The 25,737-nt window shown below is 61.1% G+C and overlaps 1 protein-coding gene across 1 annotated transcript; it reads right to left on the minus strand.

The window, feature by feature from the left end:
- Positions 1-7,500: 7,500 nt before the first annotated feature.
- On the minus strand, positions 7,501-25,162 carry LOC135892224 (uncharacterized). Its single transcript, XM_065419930.1, is given in 13 exon segments — positions 7,501-7,632; positions 7,839-7,947; positions 8,334-8,433; positions 8,793-9,089; positions 9,587-9,889; positions 10,111-10,476; positions 14,217-14,513; positions 14,729-15,031; positions 15,253-15,618; positions 17,616-17,912; positions 18,410-18,712; positions 18,934-19,299; positions 25,084-25,162. Coding segments are annotated over 13 exon segments (3,318 nt in total).
- Positions 25,163-25,737: the final 575 nt, after the last annotated feature.

A 25,737-nucleotide genomic window follows, 5' to 3' on the forward strand; every position in this document is an offset into this window, starting at 1 on the left:
ACGTCGGGGCGAATGGTCGGTGCACACGGTGAAGTGCCGCCCACATAGATCTGGCTCCAGTTTTTAAAGGGCCCACCCCATGGCCAGGCATTGCTTCTCTATGGCCGCATAGTGCTGCTCCCGGGGCAGCAGCTTCTTGCTCAGGTACACAATGGGGTGTCTCTCCCCCTTAGTATCAGTTTCAATCAGCACCGCCCCCAGCCCTGTGTCCGAGGCGTCGGTGAACACCAGGAAGGGTTTGTTCAAATCCGGGTTTACCAGCACCGGGCCCTGGATAAGTGCCCCCTTCTGGCACTGCTCGGTCCAGACCACCTTGTCCGGCTTTCCCTTTCGACACAGCTCCGTGAGGGGAGCTGCCAGGGAGCTAAAGTGGGGCACAAACCTCCGGTAGTACCCCGCCATCCCCACCTTGCACTTCCCAGCTTTTATGGTCAGTCCTGCATCCTGGAGGCGACCCAGCACCCTCTTCACCTGGGACACATGTTCCTCCCAGGTCTGGCTAAAGACACAGATATCGTCAATATACCCTAGAGCAAAGTCCTCCATCCCCCTTAGTAACTGATCCACCAGGCGCTGGAAGGTGGCAGGTGCCCCCTTGAGGCCGAAAGGCAGGACCAGGAACTCGAAGAGCCCTATTGGTGTGGTGAAGGCGGACTTCGCCCTGGCCTCTGGGTCCAAAGGCACCTGCCAGCAGCCTTTGGTAAGATCCATGGTAGTGAGGAACCGGGCACCCCCCAACTTGTCTAGGATCTCATCGGTCCTCGGCATGGGGTAGGCATCGGACACGGTGATGGCATTGAGCTTCCGATAGTCCACACAGAACCGGATCGACCCGGCCTGCTTGGGGACCAGCACCACGGGCGAGGCCCAGGGGCTGGAGGATGGCTGGATCACCCCTAAAGCCGGCATGTCTCTGACCTCTCTCTCCAGGTCCTGGGCTGATGGGAGGGTTGGCTCCCGTCTCCACCCAGTGGACAGCCAGGTTAGTGAGCCCAGGCCCGTTGGAGAACAGCTGCCGGTATGAATGCAGCACCTCTCTGATCTCTGCCTGCTGGGCAGGGGTTAGCTGGTCTGAGAGGGGAATTGACTCCAGCGAGGGGTTAGCCCCAGCCTCAGGGAGGAGTCCTACCAGGGGATCCTCTCCCTTCTCCTCCCCCTGCCCACACACAGCCAGCACCGACTTCTCCCTGTCCCAGTACAGCTTCATCCTGTTGACATGATACACCCGGTGGCTCTGAGCCCGGTTGAACAGTTCCACCACATAGTTTACCTCGTTTACCTGTCTGATGACCTTGAAGGGGCCGTCCCAGGCCGCTTGCAGCTTGTTCTTCCTCACGGGGATGAGGAGCATCACCTGGTCCCTGGTAGCATATGAGCGGCATGTGCTGAGCGGTCGTACCAGACCTTCAGCTTCCTCTGTGCCCTGGCTAGGTTTCCCATGGCCAAGCCCATGAGCTCCACGAGCTTTTCCTGGAAAGTCAGTACATACTCCACCACTGATTCCCCACCGGGAGAGGCCTTTCCCTCCCACTCGGCTCTCATCAAGTACAGGGCCCCCTCACTCTCCTCCCATACAGCAACTCGAACGGGGAAAACCCTGTGGATTCCTGGGGCACTTCCCTGTATGCTAATAGCAGGTGGGGTAACTACTTGTCCCAGTCCTGCAGGTGCTGGTCCATAAAGGTTTTCAGCATCATCTTTAGGGTCCCACTGAACCTCTCCACCAACCCGCTGGACTGAGGGTGGTACACCAAGGCCCAGGTGTGTCGGACCCCACACTTCTCCCACAAGCACTGGAGCAGGGTTGACATGAAGTTAGAGCCCTGGTCTGTAAGGACCTCCTTGGGGAACCCCACTCTGCTGAAGATGGTCAGCAGCGCGTCTGCCACGGTGTCTGCCTCGATAGAGGCCAGGGCCACCGCCTCGGGGTAGCGCGTAGCGAAATCTACCACCACCAGGATGTATTTCTTCCCTGACCGGGTCACCCTGCTGTGGGGCCCCACTATGTCCACGGCCACCTTCTGGAAAGGCTCCTCTATGATGGGCAAAGGTCTCAGTGGGGCTTTACACTTATCCCGGGCCTTCCCCACCCTCTGGCAGGAGTCACAGGACCTGCAATGCTGTCGGACAGCGTCAAAGACCCCGGGCCAGTAAAAGTTCTGCAGCAGCCTCTGCCTGGTGCGCCGGATGCCCTGATGCCCCGAAACGGGGATATCGTGGGCCAAGTACAACAGTTTGTGATGGTACCTCTGGGGAACCACCAACTGCCTCCTGGCCTTCCAAGGTTCAGTTCGCCCTGAACCAGCCCATTCCCGGTACAGGAATCCCCTCTCCCACAGGAATCGCTCCCGGCGGTCCTCCACCTGGGACCCTGCACCGCCGTGGACAGCCAGGGCCCTCAGTTTCTCCAAGGAGGGATCCACCTGCAGCTCCGTTTGGAATTCAGCTGCTGGGTTTGAGGATACAGCCCTGGCTGGTGGTGTCTCAGTTTCCCCACCTTGGGATGGAGGCTCCGGCCCAGCCCTGTTGAGCCCTACCCTCGGCGCTTCAGCCCCCCCGCCCTCAGGAGGTCCCTCGTCCCCCGCCGGCTCTGGCTCCGGGTAAGGACCAGGGCGCTCTGAGTGCCATCCGGCCAGTTCTCCAAGTCGTTACCCATTAGCACCTTGGTAGGCAGGTGGTCGTGCACCCCGACCTCTTTGGGTCCCTCCTTAGCCTCCCATTTCAGGTGTATCCTCACTACCGGCACCTTGACGGGGGCCCGAACACTCCCCTCAGGGTCAGGTAGGCATCGGGCACTAGCTGGTCTGGGTCCACCCCCTCAGGCCGCGCCAGCATCACCTCTGTGCCCGTGTCCCAGAACCCCTGGACGCTCCTTCCCCCCACCTCAATGGGGATGATGTGGTGATTGTCCCCCAGGGCCTGGCCCACGCTCACCCGGCGGATTGAGTACGGGCGCTCCGGACCTGGGGCCCCGCCTTCCCCTGCTGGCCTGGCGGTCCCCTCCCCATGGCACAGCCCTCTCAACTGCGGCCCCCGGGCCCGGCAGTGCCCCCTCCCGGTGGGCTTCCACCCAGTTAACACCCCGTGGATTCTGCTTGGCTGCCATTTCCTTCATCTTCAGGCACTGCGCCACCTTGTGTCCTTTCGGCCACAGTAATTACATTTCAGGTCCCTCAAGTCCTGGAGAATGGATACCCCAGCTGCTGGTATGAATGCAGCACGGCTCTGATCTCTGCCTGCTGGGCAGGGGTTAGCTGGTCTGAGAGGGGAATTGACTCCAGCGAGGGGTTAGCCCCAGCCTCAGGGAGGAGTCCCCCCTTCTCCTCCCCCTGCCCACACACAGCCAGCACCAACTTCTCCCTGTCCCAGTACGGCTTCATCATGTTGACATGATACACCCGGTGGCTGTGGGCCCGGTTGGACAGTTCCACCACATAGTTCACTGCGCCACCTTGTGTCCTTTTGGCCACAGTAATTACATTTCAGGTCCCTCAAGTCCCACGAGGGGGTTCGGCCCGGCCCAGCATTCCCGGGCACCCCTGAGTTGGGCTTCCTGGAGTCCCACCTTGGAGAGGTCTCTGGGTGACTCCCCTTCTGAGCCCCCGAAGTGGGTCTTCCTCCTGCCCCCGATCCTGCCCCATGACTGCACAGATCCTTGGACTTCCGGTCCACTAGCCACATCTTAAGGTCTGGAGGGCAGATGTCATACAGCTGCTCCAACCCCACCAGGTTATACACATCCTCTGCGGTACTGGCCCCTGCGCCCTTCCCCCACTTGCGGAGATATTCCCCCAGCAGGTTGGCGACCTCCTTGTAAGTGACACCTGGGGTCTAGCGTACACCCCGGAATCGTTTCCTGTACGCCTCAGGGGTCAGTTCAAACTTCAGCAGCAAAGCCTGTTTGAACAGGTCATAGTCCCCCGTCTCAATACCATCCATTTGGCTGAACGCCTGTATGGCTTTGGGACCCAGCAGGGGGGTCAGACAGTGAAGCCTGTCTGCAGGGTCAGTCCCGATCAGATCACAAGCCTTCTCAAAGGCTGTGGGATAGGCATCAATATCCCCCCCCCCTTGAACCGGGGCAGCAGTTTGGTGTCTAGAGTCCCCACAACACTGGCATCTCAGGGCCCTTCCCCACTACACCCCGGCAGGCCCTCTTGGCCCGCCGCTTCTCCAGCTCCAACTCGTGCTTCCACTGTTCCGCACTGTCCACCAGCCTCCGTTCCTCCAGCTCCTTCGCTTTCAGCTCCAGCTCCAGTCTCCGCAGCTCCTCTAGGGAGGAACCTGACTGGGGCCCCCCTATGCTGATTGGGGAGTCAGGTCTGACACACTCCCGGTCGCTACACAGACTGCCCCCCCGGCTACTCCCCGGCTCTCCGGGCACCCCGGGAGCCCCCCTTGGGTCTGGAACCAGTTCCTCAGAAAGGTCATTCTCTACAAGCTGAGCAATCAGCCGCTCCTTAGTGAGCCTCCCCACGCTCAGCCCCCTCTCCCTGCAGAGACGGGCCAGGTCGCTCTTACGGAGCTGGTTCTAGGCCATTTCCAGGCTGGTTCCGTTCAATACCCTCGTTCTATCGCTGGCCACCACTCACTGCAAAGCGACTGCGCCCGCAGCCAACGTCTACAGGGTGCATCCGCCAACCATCCTCTGCTGCCACGTTGTCAGAGACTCACAGATCGTGCCCACACTTGGCCCCGTGCGGTCCGTGGGGGGTGCCCCTTTCAGTGAGACAGCCCTTCTCGGGGGTCCACTCTCTCTCAGGGGTTCAGCCCCTCCACCTCCTGGAGCCGCACCTCTCTGAGCCTTAGCACGTCTGTCTCTGCCGTGAGCCCCCTCAGGGAGTCCACTCGCTCTGGACCCCCGGGGCCTCCACCCCCCGAAGGGGTTGATGCATCCCTGTTCTCTAGACCGGAGCGACTCTTAGCCAGCATAAAACAGGAGGGTTTATTGAGCGTTGAATCACCTCGTTAAAGCAGGAACGCCCAGGGAAACTGAGTCCCACCCTCTCTGCATGCAAACCATTGGAAAAACAAGAAAATCCCCCACTTACTCACAAGTGGCTTATTGTAGGGATGCACGTCTCTGTGAGTAATTATGGTAACTAGGCAGGGGGAGGCCATTCCTCACCCCTGAGCCAGCCAGATCCCCCCCCCCCACACACACACACACACTCGCTGGATGGGAGCTGGCGCCCCCTAGAGGGGAAAGGGCCTGTGTCCCATTCCCTGCCCAGCAGCAGTCCTGGGTCCCAGCCCCCCTGCTCTAAGCCCCAGACCCCACTCCCCTGCCAGAGCTGGGGAGAGAACCCAGGAGTCCTTTGATGGACATGTGAGGGGAGTCGGGGGTGTGTGTGATGAAGTGGGGGATTTTCTTGTTTTCTGTGGTTTCCCAATGGTTTGCATGCAGAGGGGGTGGGACTCAGTTTCCCTGCGTGTTACTGGTTTAACGAGGGGAGGGGAGAGGGAGTTTGTTGTTACAGAGGACCGGAGAGGCAACTTGGGACGGCAGCGGATAGCCTGGAGGAGGGATACCCCAGCGACTGGTGACCTGACGACTTGGAGGCCCAGCTCAGGAGTCGCAGCCGGCTCTGGGCAGTGGGCGGACAATGGGCTGCAGAGACAGGACCCAGTGACCTAACCAGCTGATTCCAGCCAGAGGACAGAAGCGAGGAGAGGAGGCCCGGGCGACCAGTTTACAACCCTGTTTCCCTGGAGAGAAGACAATGGACAGAGGTGGGGCTTGGGGCCGGTGATCTCAGATGCCCAGCTGGGAAGCAGGGGGGCTCTGGGCTGGAGAGAGGGAGCAGGCAGAGCCCACCTGGATGCAGGGGAGACGGGGATGTGCTGTGCTGAGGGAGGCCAGGCCTGAGGCCCTGAGAGTTTCCTGTGCTGGGTTCAGACGCTCAATAAACCTCCTGTTTTACGCTGGCTGAGAGTCTCTCCGGGCTAGAGAACAGGGTGGCATTATTCCCTCTGGGAGTGGAGGCCCCAGGGTCCAGAGCGAGTGGATTCCCTGAGGGGGCCCACGGCGAGAGACAGGCGTGCTAAGGCTCAGAGAGGTGCGGTTCCAGGAGGTGGAGGGGCTTAACCCCTGAGAGAGAGTGCACCCCTGAGAAGGGCTGTCACACTGAAGGGGGTTCCCCCCCAGGGACCGTACGGGGCCAAGAGTGGGCACGACCTGGGAGTCCGTGATAAGCTCCACAGATGGATCGAGCTAGATGGATGATGGACGATGTGTGGGACGGATGGAAAGATGGGGCAGGGCGTGTTGGGAGGGGTGGAGGGTGTGTGTATGAATGGGTGAGTGGGGGGAGGGATGGGGCAGAGTGTGTGGGGAGGGTGGAGAGAGGGATGGGATGGGTGGGGAGGGCTGGAGGTGTGGGGGAGGGCTGCAGGGATGGGGTATGTGGGGAGAGAAGGGGAGGGGCACAGGCCGGACTCCCCCTCTTCCCCCAGCACTGCTGCCTCTCACCCCTGCCCTGGACCTGCCTTATGCATTGCTTCATTTGCTTCTGTGTCTTTTTGTTATTGGACATTAAACGTGGTTTTTAAAGTCACGAGCCTGTCGTCATAGTTACTGAATTTAACCCAGGAGTCCTGGCTCCCAGCTTCCCCCGCTCTAACCCCCTATACCCCACTCCCCTTCCAGAGCTAGGGAGAGTGTCCTGGCTCCCAGACCCCCCTGCTCTAACCACTAGCCCCCACTCCCCTCCCAGAGTCAGGGAGAGAACCCAGGCGTCCTGGCTCCTCCCCCTCCCCATTCTAACCACGACACTTCAGAGGTGGCTGCATCTCAGAGCCGGGCGAGCCACGTGGCATTGCTGTGCGGCTGTCCCACCCCAGAGGTGGCTGCATCACAGCACCAGGCATTGTTTATCATGACCCTCTTCCCAGTGCTTTGGTACCCCTGGGCCTGGGTGGTGAGTGTCCAGCCACAGCTGAGTGGCTCGAAGAGCGAGGGGAACCCCTGAGGGAAACTGAGGCAACATAAAACTCTTCAGCCCGGGGAGGAGCTGGGAATGGCTTTTATTTAGCTGTAGCAGTGAAAGGGTTAACACAGGCCGACCTGCTCCGCATAACTCTGTCTGGAGCAGTAGCTGTCTCTCAGGTGCATTAGCAGAGTGGCCCCAGGCTGAGATGGGGGGAGAGGAGTGCAGCCCACACACAGCCAAAGACAGTCCCTGCCCCAGCTGAGATCAGGGCCCCGTTGTGCCAGGCGCTGCCCAGACACAGCGAGAGACCATCTCCAACAAGCTCACAGTGTAAGTAGCCAAATGCAGTGATATACTCCCCATGTTACAGCTGAGAAACTGAGGCACAGAGGGGGGCGGGGACTTGCCCAGGGTCACACAAGCATTCCGTAGCAGAGCTGGGAATAGGTCCCAGGTGTCCAGCGTCCCAGGCTAGCACCTTAGCCACAAGGCAGGCTGGATATCCCACCGCTAACACCAGTCTCTCTTTAGCTCACTCCCTGCAATGACCCTGTCCCCCTCTCTGGCCTTAGATGTTGGCGTAGATGTGTTCCTCTGTGAATTGTTCCCCGTCGCCTCTCTCCCTGTAGCATCTTCCTCCTCCTCCTCCTCTTCCTCCTCTCCCTTTCTTCTCAAGGGCTCCCCCTTCCCCGGTGACGTCCTGTGTGGGGAGAGACCGGGTTAGTGGGGAAGAGTGGCCGCCATGCCCAGGGGAAAGAATGGGAGGGGACGCCAGTGGGGGGTGCTGGAGGGGGAAATCCCAGCAGAGGGGGATTCTGGGAGCGAGGGAGGGGGATCTCATCAGGGTGGGGGCTGGGGTAGGTACCGGGGGGTCTGGGATAAGCCGCTGGAGAGCCGGGAACCCACTTGTCTGTGGGAGGGCACCGAAGACGCTGGGTGTTCATAGGAGTGACAGACCTACCTGTCTCCGGTCCGTTGACACCGTTCAGTCCTGGCGGGGACCCAGCTGCCCTGCCTGGGGTGAAACCATCATCAACATCCTGCCTCTAGGCCCATCGGGCCTGGTGTCCCGCCTCCTCCCTGCTGCCCCGATGAGACCCACGGATCCATCTATCCCGATATCCCCCCTCCCCGACCGCCATCCCAGAGCAGCAGAGCTGCATGTGGGGGGAGCCCAGGGCTGGGCTAGCAGGGGCTGTGGGTCGGGAGTGAGGGGCACCGGAAGAGCTGGGGGGGGAGCCCAGGGCTGGGCTAGCAGGGGGCTGTGGGTCGGGATTGAGGGGCAGCAGGTGGAATTTCACACTTCCAAGGAGCGATAGTTGATCTTGGGGGATCCATTTATTCCCCCATTCCAGGCTACAGTTCCCACCAGATCCTTCTCCCGTCCTGCCCGAGTCTCACCTTCCCTTCATGACTTTCCAGGCCACTGCAGCCCCGGCACCAAGCAGCACGAGGCTCCCACCAGCCGCCGAGGCCACCACGAGTGTCGGGGAGAAGCCCGCTGCAAACCAACAGCTGGTGTGAGCGGTGGGATCGGCTGGGCGGCGATGGGCCCTACAGGGCTTGTAATGAACTGGTGGGTACGGCGTAGGGGGAGGGTCCCCTGAGCGGGAGAGCGGCCGAGGGCTGGCCTAGCCATGGGGACTGAGCTCCCTTCCCCACCTCTCCAGGGAGGCACAGAGGTGAAAGGGGGCAGGTGGGGACTGTGTGACTTCTACGTGGGTTGCCATCTGTCTATGTGGCTGGCACATAGCACCGTATTTCCTCACATATACATCTCTGCCTGAAGACGAAGAGGCCACTGCTTTTAGCTAATGGCAAAACTGGATCCCATGCCCAGCCCCCGCCGGTCCCCGGTACCTGCAGGCAGAACGGGCAGCGCGGCCTGGCTCTGCCCATGGGCGTTCGTGGCAGTGCAGGACACGATGGCCAGGGCCCCAGCCGGGCCCCGCAGCTCCCCGCTCACGGCCGTGCCCCATGCCCACGAGGTCGCTCGCAGCTCAGGGCCCTCGAAGTCCCCGGGGAGGGTGCGGTTGGGCAAGCGCCACTCGAGGCGGGGCAGGGGGTTACCCTCGGCCACGCAGTGACACGTGGCCGCTCCCCCGGGCCCGTGGCCCCGCACCGTGCAGTTCCCCCGCGGCAGCAGCTCCGGCGGGTCTGCAACGGGACATGGGACGTGTGGGGGGATTTGCCTCCTGGGACCCCAGTGCCCTCCTATAGAACCAAGGAGTCCTGGCTCTCGGCCCACCCCACCACTAGACCCCACACCCCTCCCAGAGCCAGGGATAGAACCCAGGAGTCCTGGCTCTCAGCCCACCCCCTGCCACTAGACCCCAAGCCCCTCCCAGACCCATGGATAGAACCCAGGAGTCCGGGCTCTCGTCCCACCCCGCCACTAGACCCCACGCCCCTCCCAGAGCCAGGGATAGAACCCAGGAGTCCTGGCTCTCAGCCCACCCCCTGCCACTAGACCCCATGCCCCTCCCAGAGCCATGGATAGAACCCAGGAGTCCGGGCTCTCAGCCCACCCCCTGCCACTAGACCCCACACCCCTCCCAGAGCCAGGGATAGAACCCAGGAGTCCGGGCTCTCAGCCACCGCCCCTCTAACCACTATACCTCACTCCCCCACCAGAGATGGATGGGGTCACTCACAGTGGACCTGGAGCCGGACAGAGCTGCGGGTGAAAACCCCGACCAGGGCGGGGTACGTGACGGTGCAGACGAGCTCTTTGCCGTGGTCCCCCGGGGCCGGCGTGAAGCTGAGTTCCGAGCTATAGGAGATGCTGCCGTTCGCCAGGGCAACCGAGACGTTCCTGGCTGTGTAGTCAAACCCTCCTGTCCAGGTGATTTGGGGAGGGGTCCCAGAGCAGGTCCCTGGAGCCTGGCAGGTCACATTCACCAGCTGTCCGGACAGCAGCACCTCGGGGACCCCCAGCACCGGCTGCTCCGTCAGCTCTAAGAAGGCAACACCATTAAAATTCAACTCAGTGAGGAATTACTGGGGTTAATCCCCGGAACTCCCTGCCTCTGCGTATTAGTGGGCTTAACCAGTGGGACTCCCTGGCACTGGATGTTGTTAATCTCAAGAACTCCCCCCACTGAGTATTAGTGGGGCTAACCCCCGGGGTATAAGCAGAGTTAATCCTGCTGAGCTCTCCAGGGCCCTCCGGCCTCACCTGTCACGTCCACCAGTGGCTGGGTCACCACGTAGCTGTATTTAAAGTCTCCCTTCACAAAGTGGAAGTAGTAGCGGGCCCTGTCTCCGGCTCTCACGTCGCTGATGCGCAAGGAGCAGTCGTCCGGGGCGTCCCCCACCAGGCGGATCCGGCCCCCAGGTTCCCGCAGGGTCCTGCCAGGATCTGTGGTGGCCACGGCCGGGCTGGTGTCCATGTCGTCGTCCCTGAGGAACCAGTATTTGTAGGCGACCCCGGAGGAGTTGAAGTTGGCTGTGAAATTACAGGGGAGCAGGACGCAGAGACCCTGGTGGGCCATGACGCGGGACGGGACCTGGATCCGATAGACGGGCGCCTGGCAGAGCCGACCTGCAGGGGAAACAGACCAGCTCTGCCGGTGCCCCTCAGTCCCAACCTGCAGACCCCTGATCCACCCCCACCCCCACACAGAGCTCTGCCGGTGCCCCTCAGTCCCGACCTGCAGACCCCCTTGATCCACCCCCACCCCCACACAGAGCTCTGCCGGTGCCCCTCAGTCCGGACCCGCAGACCCCTGATCCACCCCCACACCCACACAGAGCTCTGCCGGTGCCCCTCAGTCCCGACCCACAGCCCCCCTTGATCCACCCCGCCCCCACACAGAGTTCTGCTAGAGCCCCTCAATCCCGATCTGCAGCCCCCCGATCCACCCCTGCCCCCACACAGAGCTCTGCCGGTGCCCCTCAGTCCCGACCCACAGCCCCCCTTGATCCACCCCGCCCCCACACAGAGTTCTGCTACAGCCCCTCAATCCCAATCCGCGGCCCCCTGATCCACCCTGCCCCCACACAGAGCTCTGCCAGAGCCCCTAAATTCTGACCCACAGCCCCCCTAGATCCACCCCGGCCCCCACACAGAGCTCTGCCAGAGCCCCTCAATCCCGATCTGCAGCCCCCTGATCTAACCCCGCCCCCACACAGAGCTCTGTCAGTGCCCCTCACTTCCGACCCACAGTCCCCCTGATCCACTCCTGCCCCCACACAGAGCTCTGCAGGTGCCGCTCAGTCCTTCCCTGGGGAGAGAGAATAAAAAGACACCAACAAGGGAGCAGAGATGAAATATGGGAGGCTTGAGGGGAGTGGGGTCTAGTGGTTAGAGCTGGGGAGTGGGGGGCTGGGAGCCAGGACTCCTGGGTTCTCTCCTGTCCCTAGGAGGGGAGTAGGAGGCTAGTGGTTAGAGTGTGTGTGGGAGTGTTTCCAAGTCACTGACGGGTGCCGGCTCTGATAACAAGACTCGATTTCTCGGGTGGGTCAATATTTGCCTTTATTAGCAGGACCGGGTTTACAATGGCGCCGGGCCCAGGCTCCAAAGGGTCCCGTCCTGGCCCGCTCTGATTGGGCTGCAGCCGAAAGCACGGCCAGCTCTTCTCCGCCCCCCGCCTCTGTCCCGCCCCCAGTGGCAGCCAAGCTCCCCCCGGCCTCCGCCTCCTCCACCGGCACCGCCGCCAAACAGCTGTTTGCTGGCGCTCCAGGAGGGAGGGGGAGGAGGCAAAGAAGAGGAAGGGGGTGGGAGGCTTTGTTTGGGGGATGGAATCGGGGCAGGACAGAGCAAAGGTGGGGCCCCCGCACTCCCCCTACCCATACCCCCCACGCCGTGAGACACTCAGGGCAGGGAGTGGGGCGGGGGGCTGGGAGCACCCCTATGACACCAGCCCACATACCCAGTCCCCTGCCCTGACTCCTGCACACCCCTCACACACACCCACGACCCCAGCCCTGACTCCTGCACCTCCCCAAGCTCCACCCCGAACCTGAGCACCAAATGGGAGCTCCTGCAGCCCCCTCCCCCACATCCCCAACTGCACCCCTCGCATCAAACAGGAGCTGCTCCAAGTAAGCGCTCCACACCCCAACCTCCTGCCCCAGCCCTGAGCCCCCTCCCTCACCCTAGCTCCTGGCCAGACCCTGCACCCCAACCCCCAGCCTGCTCCTGCACCCTAACTCCCTCCCAGACCCTGCACCCCCAGCCCTGAGCCCCCTTCTGCACCCCAACTCCTGGCCAGACCCTGCACCCCAACCCCCAGCCTGCTCCTGCACCCTAACTCCCTCCCAGACCCTGCACCCCCAGCCCTGAGCCCCCTTCTGCACCCCAACTCCTGGCCAGACCCCGCACCCCAACCCCCAGCCTGCTCCTGCACCCTAACTCCCTCCCAGACCCTGCACCCCCAGCCCTGAGCCCCCTTCTGCACCCGAACTCCTGGCCAGACCCTGCACCCCAACCCACCGCCTGCTCCTGCACCCTAACTCCCTCCCAGACCCTGCACCCCCAGCTCTGAGCCCCCTCCCTCACCCTAACTCCTGGCCAGACCCTGCACCCCAACCCCCAGCCTGCTCCTGCACCCTAACTCCCTCCCAGACCCTGCACCCCCAGCTCTGAGCCCCCTCCCTCACCCTAACTCCCTCCCAGACCCTGCACCCCAACCCCCAGCCTGCTCCTGCACCCTAACTCCCTCCCAGACCCTGCACCCCCAGCCCTGAGCCCCCTCCCTCACCCTAACTCCTGGCCAGAGCCTGCACCCCAACCCCCAGCCTGCTCCTGCACCCTAACTCCCTCCCAGACCCTGCACCCCCAGCCCTGAGCCCCCTTCTGCACCCCAACTCCTGGCCAGACCCTGCACCCCAACCCCCAGCCTGCTCCTGCACCCTAACTCCCTCCCAGACCCTGCACCCCCAGCTCTGAGCCCCCTCCCTCACCCCAACTCCTGGCCAGACCCCGCACCCCAACCCCCAGCCTGCTCCTGCACCCTAACTCCCTCCCAGACCCTGCACCCCCAGCTCTGAGCCCCCTCCCTCACCCTAACTCCTGGCCAGACCCTGCACCCCAACCCCCAGCCTGCTCCTGCACCCTAACTCCCTCCCAGACCCTGCACCCCCAGCTCTGAGCCCCCTTCTGCACCCCAACTCCTGGCCAGACCCTGCACCCCAACCCCCAGCCTGCTCCTGCACCCTAACTCCCTCCCAGACCCTGCACCCCCAGCTCCGAGCCCCCTCCCTCACCCTAACTCCTGGCCAGACCCTGCACCCCAACCCCCAGCCTGCTCCTGCACCCTAACTCCCTCCCAGACCCTGCACCCCCAGCTCTGAGCCCCCTCCCTCACCCCAACTCCTGGCCAGACCCCGCACCCCAACCCCCAGCCTGCTCCTGCACCCTAACTCCCTCCCAGACCCTGCACCCCCAGCTCTGAGCCCCCTCCCTCACCCTAACTCCTGGCCAGACCCCGCACCCCAACCCCCAGCCTGCTCCTGCACCCTAACTCCCTCCCAGCCCCTGCACCCCCAGCCCTGAGCCCCCTCCCTCACCCCAACTCCTGGCCAGACCCCGCACCCCAACCCCCAGCCTGCTCCTGCACCCTAACTCCCTCCCAGACCCTGCACCCCCAGCTCTGAGCCCCCTCCCTCACCCCAACTCCTGGCCAGACCCCGCACCCCAACCCCCAGCCTGCTCCTGCACCCTATCTCCCTCCCAGACCCTGCACCCCCAGCTCTGAGCCCCCTCCCTCACCCCAACTCCTGGCCAGACCCCGCACCCCAACCCCCAGCCTGCTCCTGCACCCTAACTCCCTCCCAGACCCTGCACCCCCAGCTCTGAGCCCCCTCCCTCACCCTAACTCCTGGCCAGACCCCGCACCCCAACCCCCAGCCTGCTCCTGCACCCTAACTCCCTCCCAGACCCTGCACCCCCAGCTCTGAGCCCCCTTCTGCACCCCAACTCCTGGCCAGACCCCGCACCCCAACCCCCAGCCTGCTCCTGCACCCTAACTCCCTCCCAGACCCTGCACCCCCAGCCCTGAGCCCCCTCCCTCACCCTACCTCCTGGCCAGACCCCGCACCCCAATGTTTTTTACATATTTTTTTTATAAAACGCTCCTATCCAAAGCGCTTTGCACGAATTAGCTAACTAGTGGTGGGGACTGTGTGACTTCTACCTGGGTTGCCATCTGTCTAAGTATATGTGAGGAAATAGCACTGTATTTCCTCACATATACATCTCTGCCTGAAGACGAACAGGCCACTGCTTTTAGCTAATGGCAAAACTGGATCCCATGCCCAGCCCCCGCCGGTCCCCGGTACCTGCAGGCAGAACGGGCAGCGCGGCCTGGCTCTGCCCATGGGCGTTGGTGGCAGCGCAGGACACGTTGGCCAGGGCCCCGGCCGGGCCCCACAGCTCCCCGCTCACAGCCGTGCCCCGTTCCCACGAGGTCGCTCGCAGCTCAGGGCCCTCGAAGTCCCCGTGGAGGGTGCGGTTGGGCAAGCGCCACTCGAGGCGGGGCGGGGGGTTCCCCTCGGCCACGCAGTGACACATGGCCGCTCTCCCGGGCCCGTGGCCCCGCACCGTGCAGTTCCCCCGCGGCAGCAGCTCCGGCGGGTCTGCAACGGGACATGGGACGTGTGGGGGGATTTGCCTCCTGGGACCCCAGTGCCCTCCTATAGAACCCAGGAGTCCTGGCTCTCGGCCCACCCCGCCACTAGACCCCACGCCCCTCCCAGAGCCAGGGATAGAACCCAGGAGTCCGGGCTCTCAGCCACCGCCCCTCTAACCACTATACCCCACTCCCCCACCACAGCTGGATGGGGTCACTCACAGTGGACCTGGAGCGGGACAGAGCTGCGGGTGAAGACCCCGACCAGGGCGGGGTACGTGACGGTGCAGACGAGCTCTTTGCCGTGGTCCCCCGGGGCCGGCGTGAAGCTGAGTTCCGAGCTATAGGAGATGCTACCGTTCGCCAGGGCAACCGAGACGTTCCTGGCAGTGTAGTCAAACCCTCCTGTCCAGGTGATTTGGGGAGGGGTCCCAGAGCAGGTCCCTGGAGCCTGGCAGGTCACATTCACCAGCTGTCCGGACAGCAGCACCTCGGGGACCCCCAGCACCGGCTGCTCCGTCAGCTCTAAGCAGGCAACACCATTAAAATTCAACTCAGTGAGGAATTACTGGGGTTAATCCCCAGAACTCCCTGCCTCTGCGTATTAGTGGGCTTAACCAGTGGGACTCCCTGGCACTGGATGTTGTTAATCTCAAGAACTCCCCCCACTGAGTATTAGTGGGGCTAACCCCCGGGATATAAACAGAGTTAATCCTGCTGAGCTCTCCAGGGCCCTCCGGCCTCACCTGTCACGTCCACCAGTGGCTGGGTCACCACGTAGCTGTATTTAAAGTCTCCCTTCACAAAGTGGAAGTAGTAGCGGTGCCTGTCTCCGGCTCTCACGTCGCTGATGCGCAAGGAGCAGTCGTCCGGGGCGTCCCCCACCAGGCGGATCCGGCCCCCAGGTTCCCGCAGGGTCCTGCCAGGATCTGTGGTTGCCACGGCCGGGCTGGTGTCCATGTCGTCGTCACTGAGGAACCAGTATTTGTAGGCGACCCCGGAGGAGTTGAAGTTGGCTGTGAAATTACAGGGGAGCAGGACGCAGAGACCCTGGTGGGCCGTGACGCGGGACGGGACCTGGATCCGATAGACGGGCGCCTGGCAGAGCCGACCTGCAGGGGAAACAGACCAGCTCTGCCGGTGCCCCTCAGTCCCGACCTGCAGACCCCCTTGATCCACCCCCACCCCCACACAGAGCTCTGCCGGTGCCCCTCAGTCCCGACCCACAGCCCCCCTTGATCCACCCCGCCCCCACACAGAGTTCTGCTAGAGCCCCTCAATCCCGATCTGCAGCCCCCCGATCCACCCCTGCCCCCACACAGAGCTCTGCCGGTGCCCCTCAGTCCCGACCCACAGCCCCCCTTGATCCACCCCGCCCCCACACAGAGCTCTGCCAGAGCCCCTCAATTCTGACCCACAGCCCCCCTAGATCCACCCCGGCCCCCACACAGAGTTCTGCTACAGCCCCTCAATCCCGATCTGCAGCCCCCTGATCTAACCCCGCCCCCACACAGAGCTCTGTCAGTGCCCCTCACTTCCGACCCACAGTCCCCCTGATCCACTCCTGCCTCCACACAGAGCTCTGCAGGTGCCGCTCAGTCCTTCCCTGGGGAGAGAGAATAAAAAGACACCAACAAGGGAGCAGAGATGAAATATGGGAGGCTTGAGGGGAGTGGGGTCTAGTGGTTAGAGCTGGGGAGTGGGGGGCTGGGAGCTAGGACTCCTGGGTTCTCTCCTGTCCCTAGGAGGGGAGTAGGAGGCTAGTGGTTAGAGTGTGTGTGGGAGTGTTTCCAAGTCACTGACGGGTGCCGGCTCTGATAACAAGACTCGATTTCTCGGGTGGGTCAATATTTGCCTTTATTAGCAGGACCGGGTTTACAATGGCGCCGGGCCCAGGCTCCAAAGGGGCCCCGTCCTGGCCCGCTCTGATTGGGCTGCAGCCGAAAGCACGGCCAGCTCTTCTCCGCCCCCCGCCTCTGTCCCGCCCCCAGTGGCAGCCAAGCTCCCCCCCGCCTCTGCCTCCTCCACCGGCGCCGCCGCCAAACAGCTGTTTGCTGGCGCTCCAGGAGGGAGGGGGAGGAGGCAAAGAAGAGGAAGGGGGTGGGAGGCTTTGTTTGGGGGATGGAATCGGGTCAGGACAGAGCAAAGGTGGGGCCCCCGCACTCCCCCTACCCATACCCCCCACGACGTGAGACACTCAGGGCAGGGAGTGGGGCGGGGGACTGGGAGCACCCCTACGACACCAGCCCACATACCCAGTCCCCTGCCCTGACTCCTGCACACCCCCAATCTCCACCCCCAACCTGAGCACCAAATGGGAGCTCCTGCAGCCCCCTCCCCCACATCCCCAACTGCACCCCTCGCATCTAACAGGAGCTGCTCCAAGTAAGCGCTCCACACCCCAACCTCCTGCCCCAGCCCTGAGCCCCCTCCCTCACCCTAACTCCTGGCCAGACCCTGCACTCCAACCCCCAGCCTGCTCCTGCACCCTAACTCCCTCCCAGACCCTGCACCCCCAGCTCTGAGCCCCCTCCCTCACCCTAACTCCTGGCCAGACCCCGCACCCCAACCCCCAGCCTGCTCCTGCACCCTAACTCCCTCCCAGACCCTGCACCCCCAGCTCTGAGCCCCCTCCCTCACCCCAACTCCTGGCCAGACCCTGCACCCCAACCCCCAGCCTGCTCCTGCACCCTAACGCCCTCCCAGACCCTGCACCCCCAGCTCTGAGCCCCCTTCTGTGCCCCAACTCCTGGCCAGACCCTGCACCCCCAGCTCTGAGCCCCCTTCTGCACCCTAACGCCCTCCCAGACCCTGCACCCCCAGCTCTGAGCCCCCTCCCTCACCCTAACTCCTGGCCAGACCCCGCACCCCAATGTTTTTTACATATTTTTTTTATAAAACGCTCTTATCCAAAGCGCTTTGCACGTGTTAGCTAACTAGTGGTGGGGACTGTGTGACTTCTACCTGGGTTGCCATCTGTCTAAGTATATGTGAGGAAATAGCACCGTATTTCCTCACATATACATCTCTGCCTGAAGACGAACAGGCCACTGCTTTTAGCTAATGGCAAAACTGGATCCCATGCCCAGCCCCCGCCGGTCCCCGGTACCTGCAGGCAGAATGGGCAGCGCGGCCTGGCTCTGCCCATGGGCGTTGGTGGCAGCGCAGGACACGTTGGCCAGGGCCCCGGCCGGGCCCCGCAGCTCCCCGCTCACGGCCGTGCCCCGTGCACACGAGATCGCTCGCAGCTCAGGGCCCTCGAAGTCCCCGGGGAGGGTGCGGTTGGGCAAGCGCCACTCGAGGCGGGGCGGGGGGTTACCCTTGGCCACGCAGTGACACGTGGCCGCTCCCCCGGGCCCGTGGCCCCGCACCGTGCAGTTCCCCCGCGGCAGCAGCTCCGGCGGGTCTGCAACGGGACATGGGATGTGTGGGGGGATTTGCCTCCTGGGACCCCAATGCCCTCCTATAGAACCCAGGAGTCCTGGCTCTCGGCCCACCCCGCCACTAGACCCCACGCCCCTCCCAGAGCCAGGGATAGAACCCAGGAGTCCTGGCTCTCAGCCCACCCCCTGCCACTAGACCCCAAGCCCCTCCCAGACCCATGGATAGAACCCAGGAGTCCGGGCTCTCGGCCCACCCCGCCACTAGACCCCACGCCCCTCCCAGAGCCAGGGATAGAACCCAGGAGTCCTGGCTCTCAGCCCACCCCCTGCCACTAGACCCCATGCCCCTCCCAGAGCCATGGATAGAACCCAGGAGTCCGGGCTCTCAGCCCACCCCCTGCCACTAGACCCCACACCCCTCCCAGAGCCAGGGATAGAACCCAGGAGTCCGGGCTCTCAGCCACCGCCTCTCTAACCACTATACCTCACTCCCCCACCAGAGCTGGATGGGGTCACTCACAGTGGACCTGGAGCCGGACAGAGCTGCGGGTGAAGACCCCGACCAGGGCGGGGTACGTGACGGTGCAGACGAGCTCTTTGCCGTGGTCCCCCGGGGCCGGCGTGAAGCTGAGTTCCGAGCTATAGGAGATGCTGCCGTTCGCCAGGGCAACCGAGACGTTCCTGGCTGTGTAGTCAAACCCTCCTGTCCAGGTGATTTGGGGAGGGGTCCCAGAGCAGGTCCCTGGAGCCTGGCAGGTCACATTCACCAGCTGTCCGGACAGCAGCACCTCGGGGACCCCCAGCACCGGCTGCTCCGTCAGCTCTAAGCAGGCAACACCATTAAAATTCAACTCAGTGAGGAATTACTGGGGTTAATCCCCGGAACTCCCTGCCTCTGCGTATTAGTGGGCTTAACCAGTGGGACTCCCTGGCACTGGATGTTGTTAATCTCATGAACTCCCCCCACTGAGTATTAGTGGGGCTAACCCCCGGGGTATAAGCAGAGTTAATCCTGCTGAGCTCTCCAGGGCCCTCCGGCCTCACCTGTCACGTCCACCAGTGGCTGGGTCACCACGTAGCTGTATTTAAAGTCTCCCTTCACAAAGCGGAAGTAGTAGCGGTGCCTGTCTCCGGCTCTCACGTCGCTGATGCGCAAGGAGCAGTCGTCCGGGGCGTCCCCCACCAGGCGGATCCGGCCCCCAGGTTCCCGCAGGGTCCTGCCAGGATCTGTGGTGGCCACGGCCGGGCTGGTGTCCCTGTCGTCGTCACTGAGGAACCAGTATTTGTAGGCGACCCCAGAGGAGCTGAAGTTGGCTGTGAAATTACAGGGGAGCAGGACGCAGAGACCCCGGTGGGCCGTGACGCGGGACGGGACCTGGATCCGATAGACGGGCGCCTGGCAGAGCCGACCTGCAGGGGAAACAGACCAGCTCTGCCGGTGCCCCTCAGTCCCAACCTGCAGACCCCTGATCCACCCTCACCCCCACACAGAGCTCTGCCGGTGCCCCTCAGTCCCGACCCACAGCCCCCCTTGATCCACCCCGCCCCCACACAGAGTTCTGCTAGAGCCCCTCAGTCCCGATCTGCAGCCCCCCGATCCACCCCTGCCCCCACACAGAGCTCTGCCGGTGCCCCTCAATCCCGATCCGCGGCCCCCTGATCCACCCTGCCCCCACACAGAGCTCTGCCAGAGCCCCTCAATTCTGACCCACAGCCCCCCTAGATCCACCCCGGCCCCCACACAGAGCTCTGCCAGAGCCCCTCAATCCCGATCTGCAGCCCCCTGATCTAACCCCGCCCCCACACAGAGCTCTGTCAGTGCCCCTCACTTCCGACCCACAGTCCCCCTGATCCACTTCTGCCCCCACACAGAGCTCTGCAGGTGCCGCTCAGTCCTTCCCTGGGGAGAGAGAATAAAAAGACACCAACAAGGGAGCAGAGATGAAATATGGGAGGCTTGAGGGGAGTGGGGTCTAGTGGTTAGAGCTGGGGAGTGGGGGGCTGGGAGCCAGGACTCCTGGGTTCTCTCCTGTCCCTAGGAGGGGAGTAGGAGGCTAGTGGTTAGAGTGTGTGTGGGAGTGTTTCCAAGTCACTGACGGGTGCCGGCTCTGATAACAAGACTCGATTTCTCGGGTGGGTCAATATTTGCCTTTATTAGCAGTACCGGGTTTACAATGGCGCCAGGCCCAGGCTCCAAAGGGGTCCCGTCCTGGCCCGCTCTGATTGGGCTGCAGCCGAAAGCACGGCCAGCTCTTCTCCGCCCCCCGCCTCTGTCCCGCCCCCAGTGGCAGCCAAGCTCCCCCCCGCCTCCGCCTCCTCCACCGGCGCCGCCGCCAAACAGCTGTTTGCTGGCGCTCCAGGAGGGAGGGGGAGGAGGCAAAGAAGAGGAAGGGGGTGGGAGGCTTTGTTTGGGGGATGGAATCGGGTCAGGACAGAGCAAAGGTGGGGCCCCCGCACTCCCCCTACCCATACCCCCCACGCCGTGAGACACTCAGGGCAGGGAGTGGGGCGGGGGGCTGGGAGCACCCCTACGACACCAGCCCACATACCCAGTCCCCTGCCCTGACTCCTGCACACCCCCAATCTCCACCCCCAACCTGAGCACCAAATGGGAGCTCCTGCAGCCCCCTCCCCCACATCCCCAACTGCACCCCTCGCATCAAACAGGAGCTGCCCCGGGTAAGCGCTGCACACCCCAACCTCCTGCCCCAGCCCTGAGCCCCCTCCCTCACCCTAGCTCCTGGCCAGACCCCGCACCCCAACCCCCAGCCTGCTCCTGCACCCTAACTCCCTCCCAGACCCTGCACCCCCAGCTCTGAGCCCCCTCCCTCACCCTAACTCCTGGCCAGACCCCGCACCCCAATGTTTTTTACATATTTTTTTTATAAAACGCTCTTATCCAAAGTGCTTTACACTAGTTAGCTAACGGTACAAACAATATGTGGAAAGATCATTAAGTGTCCGCCGAGACCCTCAGCGATTTTCAAGTGGTCTGTGGAAAAACAAGTTAGAAGACAAGAACAATCAAGGTACCGCACTTTATTTTCATTTACTTGCTATTACTTATAGGAGAAGGAGGAAGAATAAAAGAATGAAAACGGGGGGCGGGGGAGATAAAATATAAAATAAAATATATGGAGATATACCTATATCATAGAACTGGAAAGATCATCGAGTCCAGCCCCCTGCCCTCACGAGCAGGACCAAGTACAGATTTTGCCCCAGATCCCTAAATGGCCCCCCTCAGGAACTGAACTCACAACCCTGGGTTTAGGAGGGAGTGGGTCTCTGGAGGTGTGTGTATGGGGGCTGCTGGGGAGTGGAGGGGTCTCTTGGGGGGCAGTGGAGGAGGTCTGTGTGTCGGGATGATGGGCAGTGGGGGGGTCTCTTGGGGGGCGGTGGGGGAGGTCTGTGTGTTGGGATGCTGGGCAGTGGGGGGTCTGAGTGGGGTGCTGTGTAGTTGTGGTGGTGGGCTGTGGGGAAGTGCATTGGGCAGGTGTGATGCGGCTGTGTGGAGAGTGCTGGGCGGGGGGATGTGTGTGTGCAGGCCACTGTGCATTTGTGGTGGAGGGGCTGTGTGGGGGGATGCTGGGCATAGGGAGTCGGGGGCTGTGTGCCCGGCCTGGGCCCACCCCCGAGGGGAAGGGACACCCTGACAGCACAGGGCCGAGTGGGCCAGTGTGCGTCTGGCAACAGCCGGTTTGTATACAGTGCCCTGCACTGGGCTGGGTGGACCACCATGCTATGCCCCATTGCCCCTGGCCGGCCCCTCACTCTGGGGACTGACCCCCCCCCCCCCGGGCCATGCTCCTTTGCCCCTATGGGGGCCCACAAATATGTTCGGTGCCGGGCCCACAAAAGGTAAATCTGGCCCTGTTTATTAGCCGGTGAAAGAGGAAGCGGCTTTGGGCCAGGAGCCAAGGGCTTGTGGGAGGGGAATTTTATTAACCAGCCCCCCTCTTCCTGAACCTCTTGTTCTCCCCACAGCTCTGCCGGTGCCCCTCACTCCCGATCCCCAGCCCCCTCCCCACAGCTCTGCCAGAGCCCCTTTAATTCCCTAAACCACAATTTATTTGTCCAGTATCAGGGATTTCCCTCCCCCACAAGGGGGGGTGTAGCCACCCTGAAATCCCCATTCACCCCCGAATGTTGAAACCAACCTAGGGGAGGAACATACCAGGAACCAAGACTGCACCAACCCGCCATCTGCAGGTTCACGTGGTTTATCGACGTCCCAACAGCCCGAAGCACAAACCAAGCTACCTACTGAAGAAACCGCAACCTAAGGGCTGTTCTCGACGTTTGTCGCTCAAACGTTTCCCATTTAGTGACCGTGCAAAGAAGCCCCTGGTGCACCTCTGGCCACAAAACTTAAGCGGAAGAAAAGGTCTCACTGCTACAGCGGGGAAAAGTGGAGGCGCTTGGTTTGCCAGGCCCATCAGCAAAGCCAGTGCTGACGAGCCCAGTGAAAGGGCTGCAAAACACCAAGCGTCTGGTCTGCAGGAAACCTCTGAGCCAGTCACGGGCACAGGCAGATTTAGAAGCACTTAATGCTGGAGACACAGCGCAGTTTGTGTCACACCCCAACGTGAGGCCCATGTGAAGTGCGTTGTCACTTGTTAACGCTGAATGTGGACGCTGGTTTTGAACAAGACCGGCAAACGCTCCCGATCTTTCTGCAAGAAACGCAGCTGGCTGGCTAGAAGCAGCAGAGCAACAGTGAAAGACTCAGGAGCTGGGAAAGTGAAGAACTCTCTCCCGCATTCAGACAACGTGCAGACATGGCTGAGAAATGCACCGTGCAAATGGGTGTCAAGTACGAAGTCACTGCGGACGTTCTCCAGATGGCCGTGGGAGGCCAGTAGATGCATTTCTAGATGTTCACGTTATAGACGACACATCGGCCGCATCTCTGACAACCCACATCTCAGAAGAGTTAAATGCTTGTCAATTGGACCCCAAAGAGATGCTGCTTCTGCATCTGATGGAGCTGCAAACTTCTCTGGAAGACATAGTGAAGTGCAAGCTTTGCTCAGAGCAAGGTATAATCCTAATCTCTCCTATACACACTGCAGAGGCCGTTTTAACTTCAGGCTCTGGACAGATAATGGAGGAAACTATTAAGCAATCAATTTGCAAACACCTAGAAGACAATAGGGAGATATGAAACAGCCATCATGGATTTGTCAAGAACAAATCATGTCACACCAGCCTGATAGCTTTCTTTGACAGGGTAACAAGCCTTGTGGATAGGGGAAAGTGGTAGATGTGGTATATCTTTACTTTAATAAGGCTTTTGATACTGTCTTGCATGACCTTCTTATAAACAAACTAGGCATATACAACCTAAGTGGGTGCATAACTGGTTGGAAAACCATTTCCAGAGAGTAGTTATCAGTGGTTCACAGTCATGCAGGAAGATCATAACGAGTGGGGTCCCACAGGGATCAGTTCTGGGTCCAGTTCTGTTCAATATCTTCATCAGTGATTTAGATCATGGCATAGAGAGTACACTTATAAAGTTTGCAGACAATACCCAGCTGGGAGGGGTTGCAAGTGCTTTGGAGGATAGGATTAAAATTCAAAATAATCTGGACAAACTGGAGAAATGGTCTGAAGTAAATAGGATGAAAGTCAATAAGGACAAATGCAAAGTTCTCCACTTAAGAAGGAACAATCAATTGCACACATACAAATGGGAAATGACTGCCTAGGAAGTAGTGCTGCGGAAAGGGATCTGGGGGTCATAGTGGATCACAAGCTAAATATGAGTCAACAGTGTAACACTTTTGCCAAAAAGTAAACATCGTTCTGGGCGCCACATTTCAGGAAAGATGGGGACAAATTGGAGAAAGTCCAGAGAAGAGCAACAAAAATGACTAAAGGTCTAGAAAAAGGTCATAGATCATAAGCAAAGATTGAAAAAAATGGGTTTGTTTAGTCTGGAGAAGAAAAGCCTGAGAGGGGACATGAGAACAGTTCTCAAGTTCATAAAAGGTTGTTACAAGGAGGAGGGAGGTAAATTGTTCTCGTTAACCTCTGAGGATAGGACAAGAAGCAATGGGCTTAAATTGCAGCAAGGGAGGTTTAGGTTGGACATTAGGAAAAGCTTCCTAACTGTCAGGGTAGTTAAGCACTGGGATAAATTACCTAGGGAGGTTGTGGAATCTCCATCATTGGGAATTTTTAAGAGCAGGTTGGACAAACACCTGTCAGGGAAGGTCTAGATAATACTTAGTCCTGCCATGAGTGTAGGGGACTGGACTAGATGACCTCTCAAGGTCCCTTCCAGCCCTACAATGCTGTAATCTATTCAACTAGAACTAGTACAAGCTGCAGAATCTTGAAAAGACATTTAAAAAGCCGTAAATTCAATGTCTTCATTACACTCTTTTTCTCAGCAAGAGTCCAAAAAGCCCAAACATCTTGGAGAAAATAGAAGATGCTCCAGGACTGAAGTTCAAGTTAGTCCAACCTGGGAAAACCTCTTTCCTCACCGAAGAGAATGCCGTGTTCTGGGGGGAGTCGCCTTATGCCTGGTCAGGAGCAGGAAGGAAGGAGCCTGCCGTGAAGGCCTGGCAGAACCGGGCACAGGAGAAGCCTCCAAAGGGGAACTGACGGCATTTGACAAGTCCAGAATTACAGCAAGAAGCCAAGAAGGCTGGCGCTGTCGTGCTTCATAGAAGGCTTGAGTAGCCAGCTCTAATGTGGGTGACGGTTTTAAAACATTAGTTAGATCTAATAAAATGGCCCTGACATATTTCTCAGCTGTTACCATGGTGTCATACAGCCCCCACTCGCCCTCACGGGCTCACCCCTCACCCCCTGTGACTTCAAACACCCCCCCCCCATTTCAATTCCTGGGGAAAATACTGCTTTGAAATCACATTCTCCCAACAGCTCTGCCGGTGCCCCTCACTCCCGACCCGCAGCCCCCTGTTAGTCCAGCCCTGGACTCCACACACCCCCGCCCTCTGCTAGAGCCCCTTTATTTCCCCAAACCATAATTTATTTGACCAGTATCAACTCTTAAAGCAGGAGGCATCTGGAACCCAGGACTCCTGGGTTCTATCCCCGCTCTGGGAGGGAAGTGGGGTCGAGTGGGTTGGGGGGCTCGGAGCCAGGACTCCTGGGTTCTATCCCAAGTTCGGGGGATTCCTGCCAGGCCAGCTGTCTCTGCTGTTGTTCTCTTACCCTGGCAGAGCAGTGCGAGGATGATGTCAATGCAGAGCTTGGTGGAAGGGGGCATCTGGCTGGCTCCTGGCACCCACATCCTCCCGCTCCGCGGCTCCGAGGGGCAGCCAGCACCCAGACTCACGGGCTCCGTGATTTGCTGCACTCAGTGAGTCCCAGATCGCTGTCTGGGGAGGTGCTGGTGGGAGAGAGGGTGGGGAAATGACTGAGCATAGCAGGGCAGTGGGGTCTAGTGGTTAGAGCGGGGCGGGGCTGGGACTCACACACAGGGTCTGTCTGTACTTACCCAGGGCCCGGGTGATTCTGCCCCAGCCCAGCGCTGATCTGGGGGCAGTGCCCTCTCCCTGTGTCCCTCCCCCACAGCCTGTGCACTCAGCCCCTGGGCCTCTCCCACCCCAGCTCTGGTTTTCACACCAGCTGCTGGGAATGTGCACGTCTGACCGGGGTGGTGCTGTCCGGGGTGTGAGCTGGGCTGGGGAACAGCCGTGTCCCCACCCCCCTCCAGCCCAAGATGCTGCGTTGCTGGCGACCTGCCCCCCCTCCAGCCTCTGCCCACACCCAGCCGCCAGCCCGTGGCTTGTGCCACTAGCCGGCTACTCACAAATTAAACTGCAGAGCGACCCCAGCAAGTGCTCGATCCCTGACTCCCTCCAG

The sequence above is a fragment of the Emys orbicularis genome, chromosome 20, assembly GCF_028017835.1.
Source record: "Emys orbicularis isolate rEmyOrb1 chromosome 20, rEmyOrb1.hap1, whole genome shotgun sequence".
Classification (NCBI taxonomy): Eukaryota; Metazoa; Chordata; order Testudines; family Emydidae; genus Emys; species Emys orbicularis.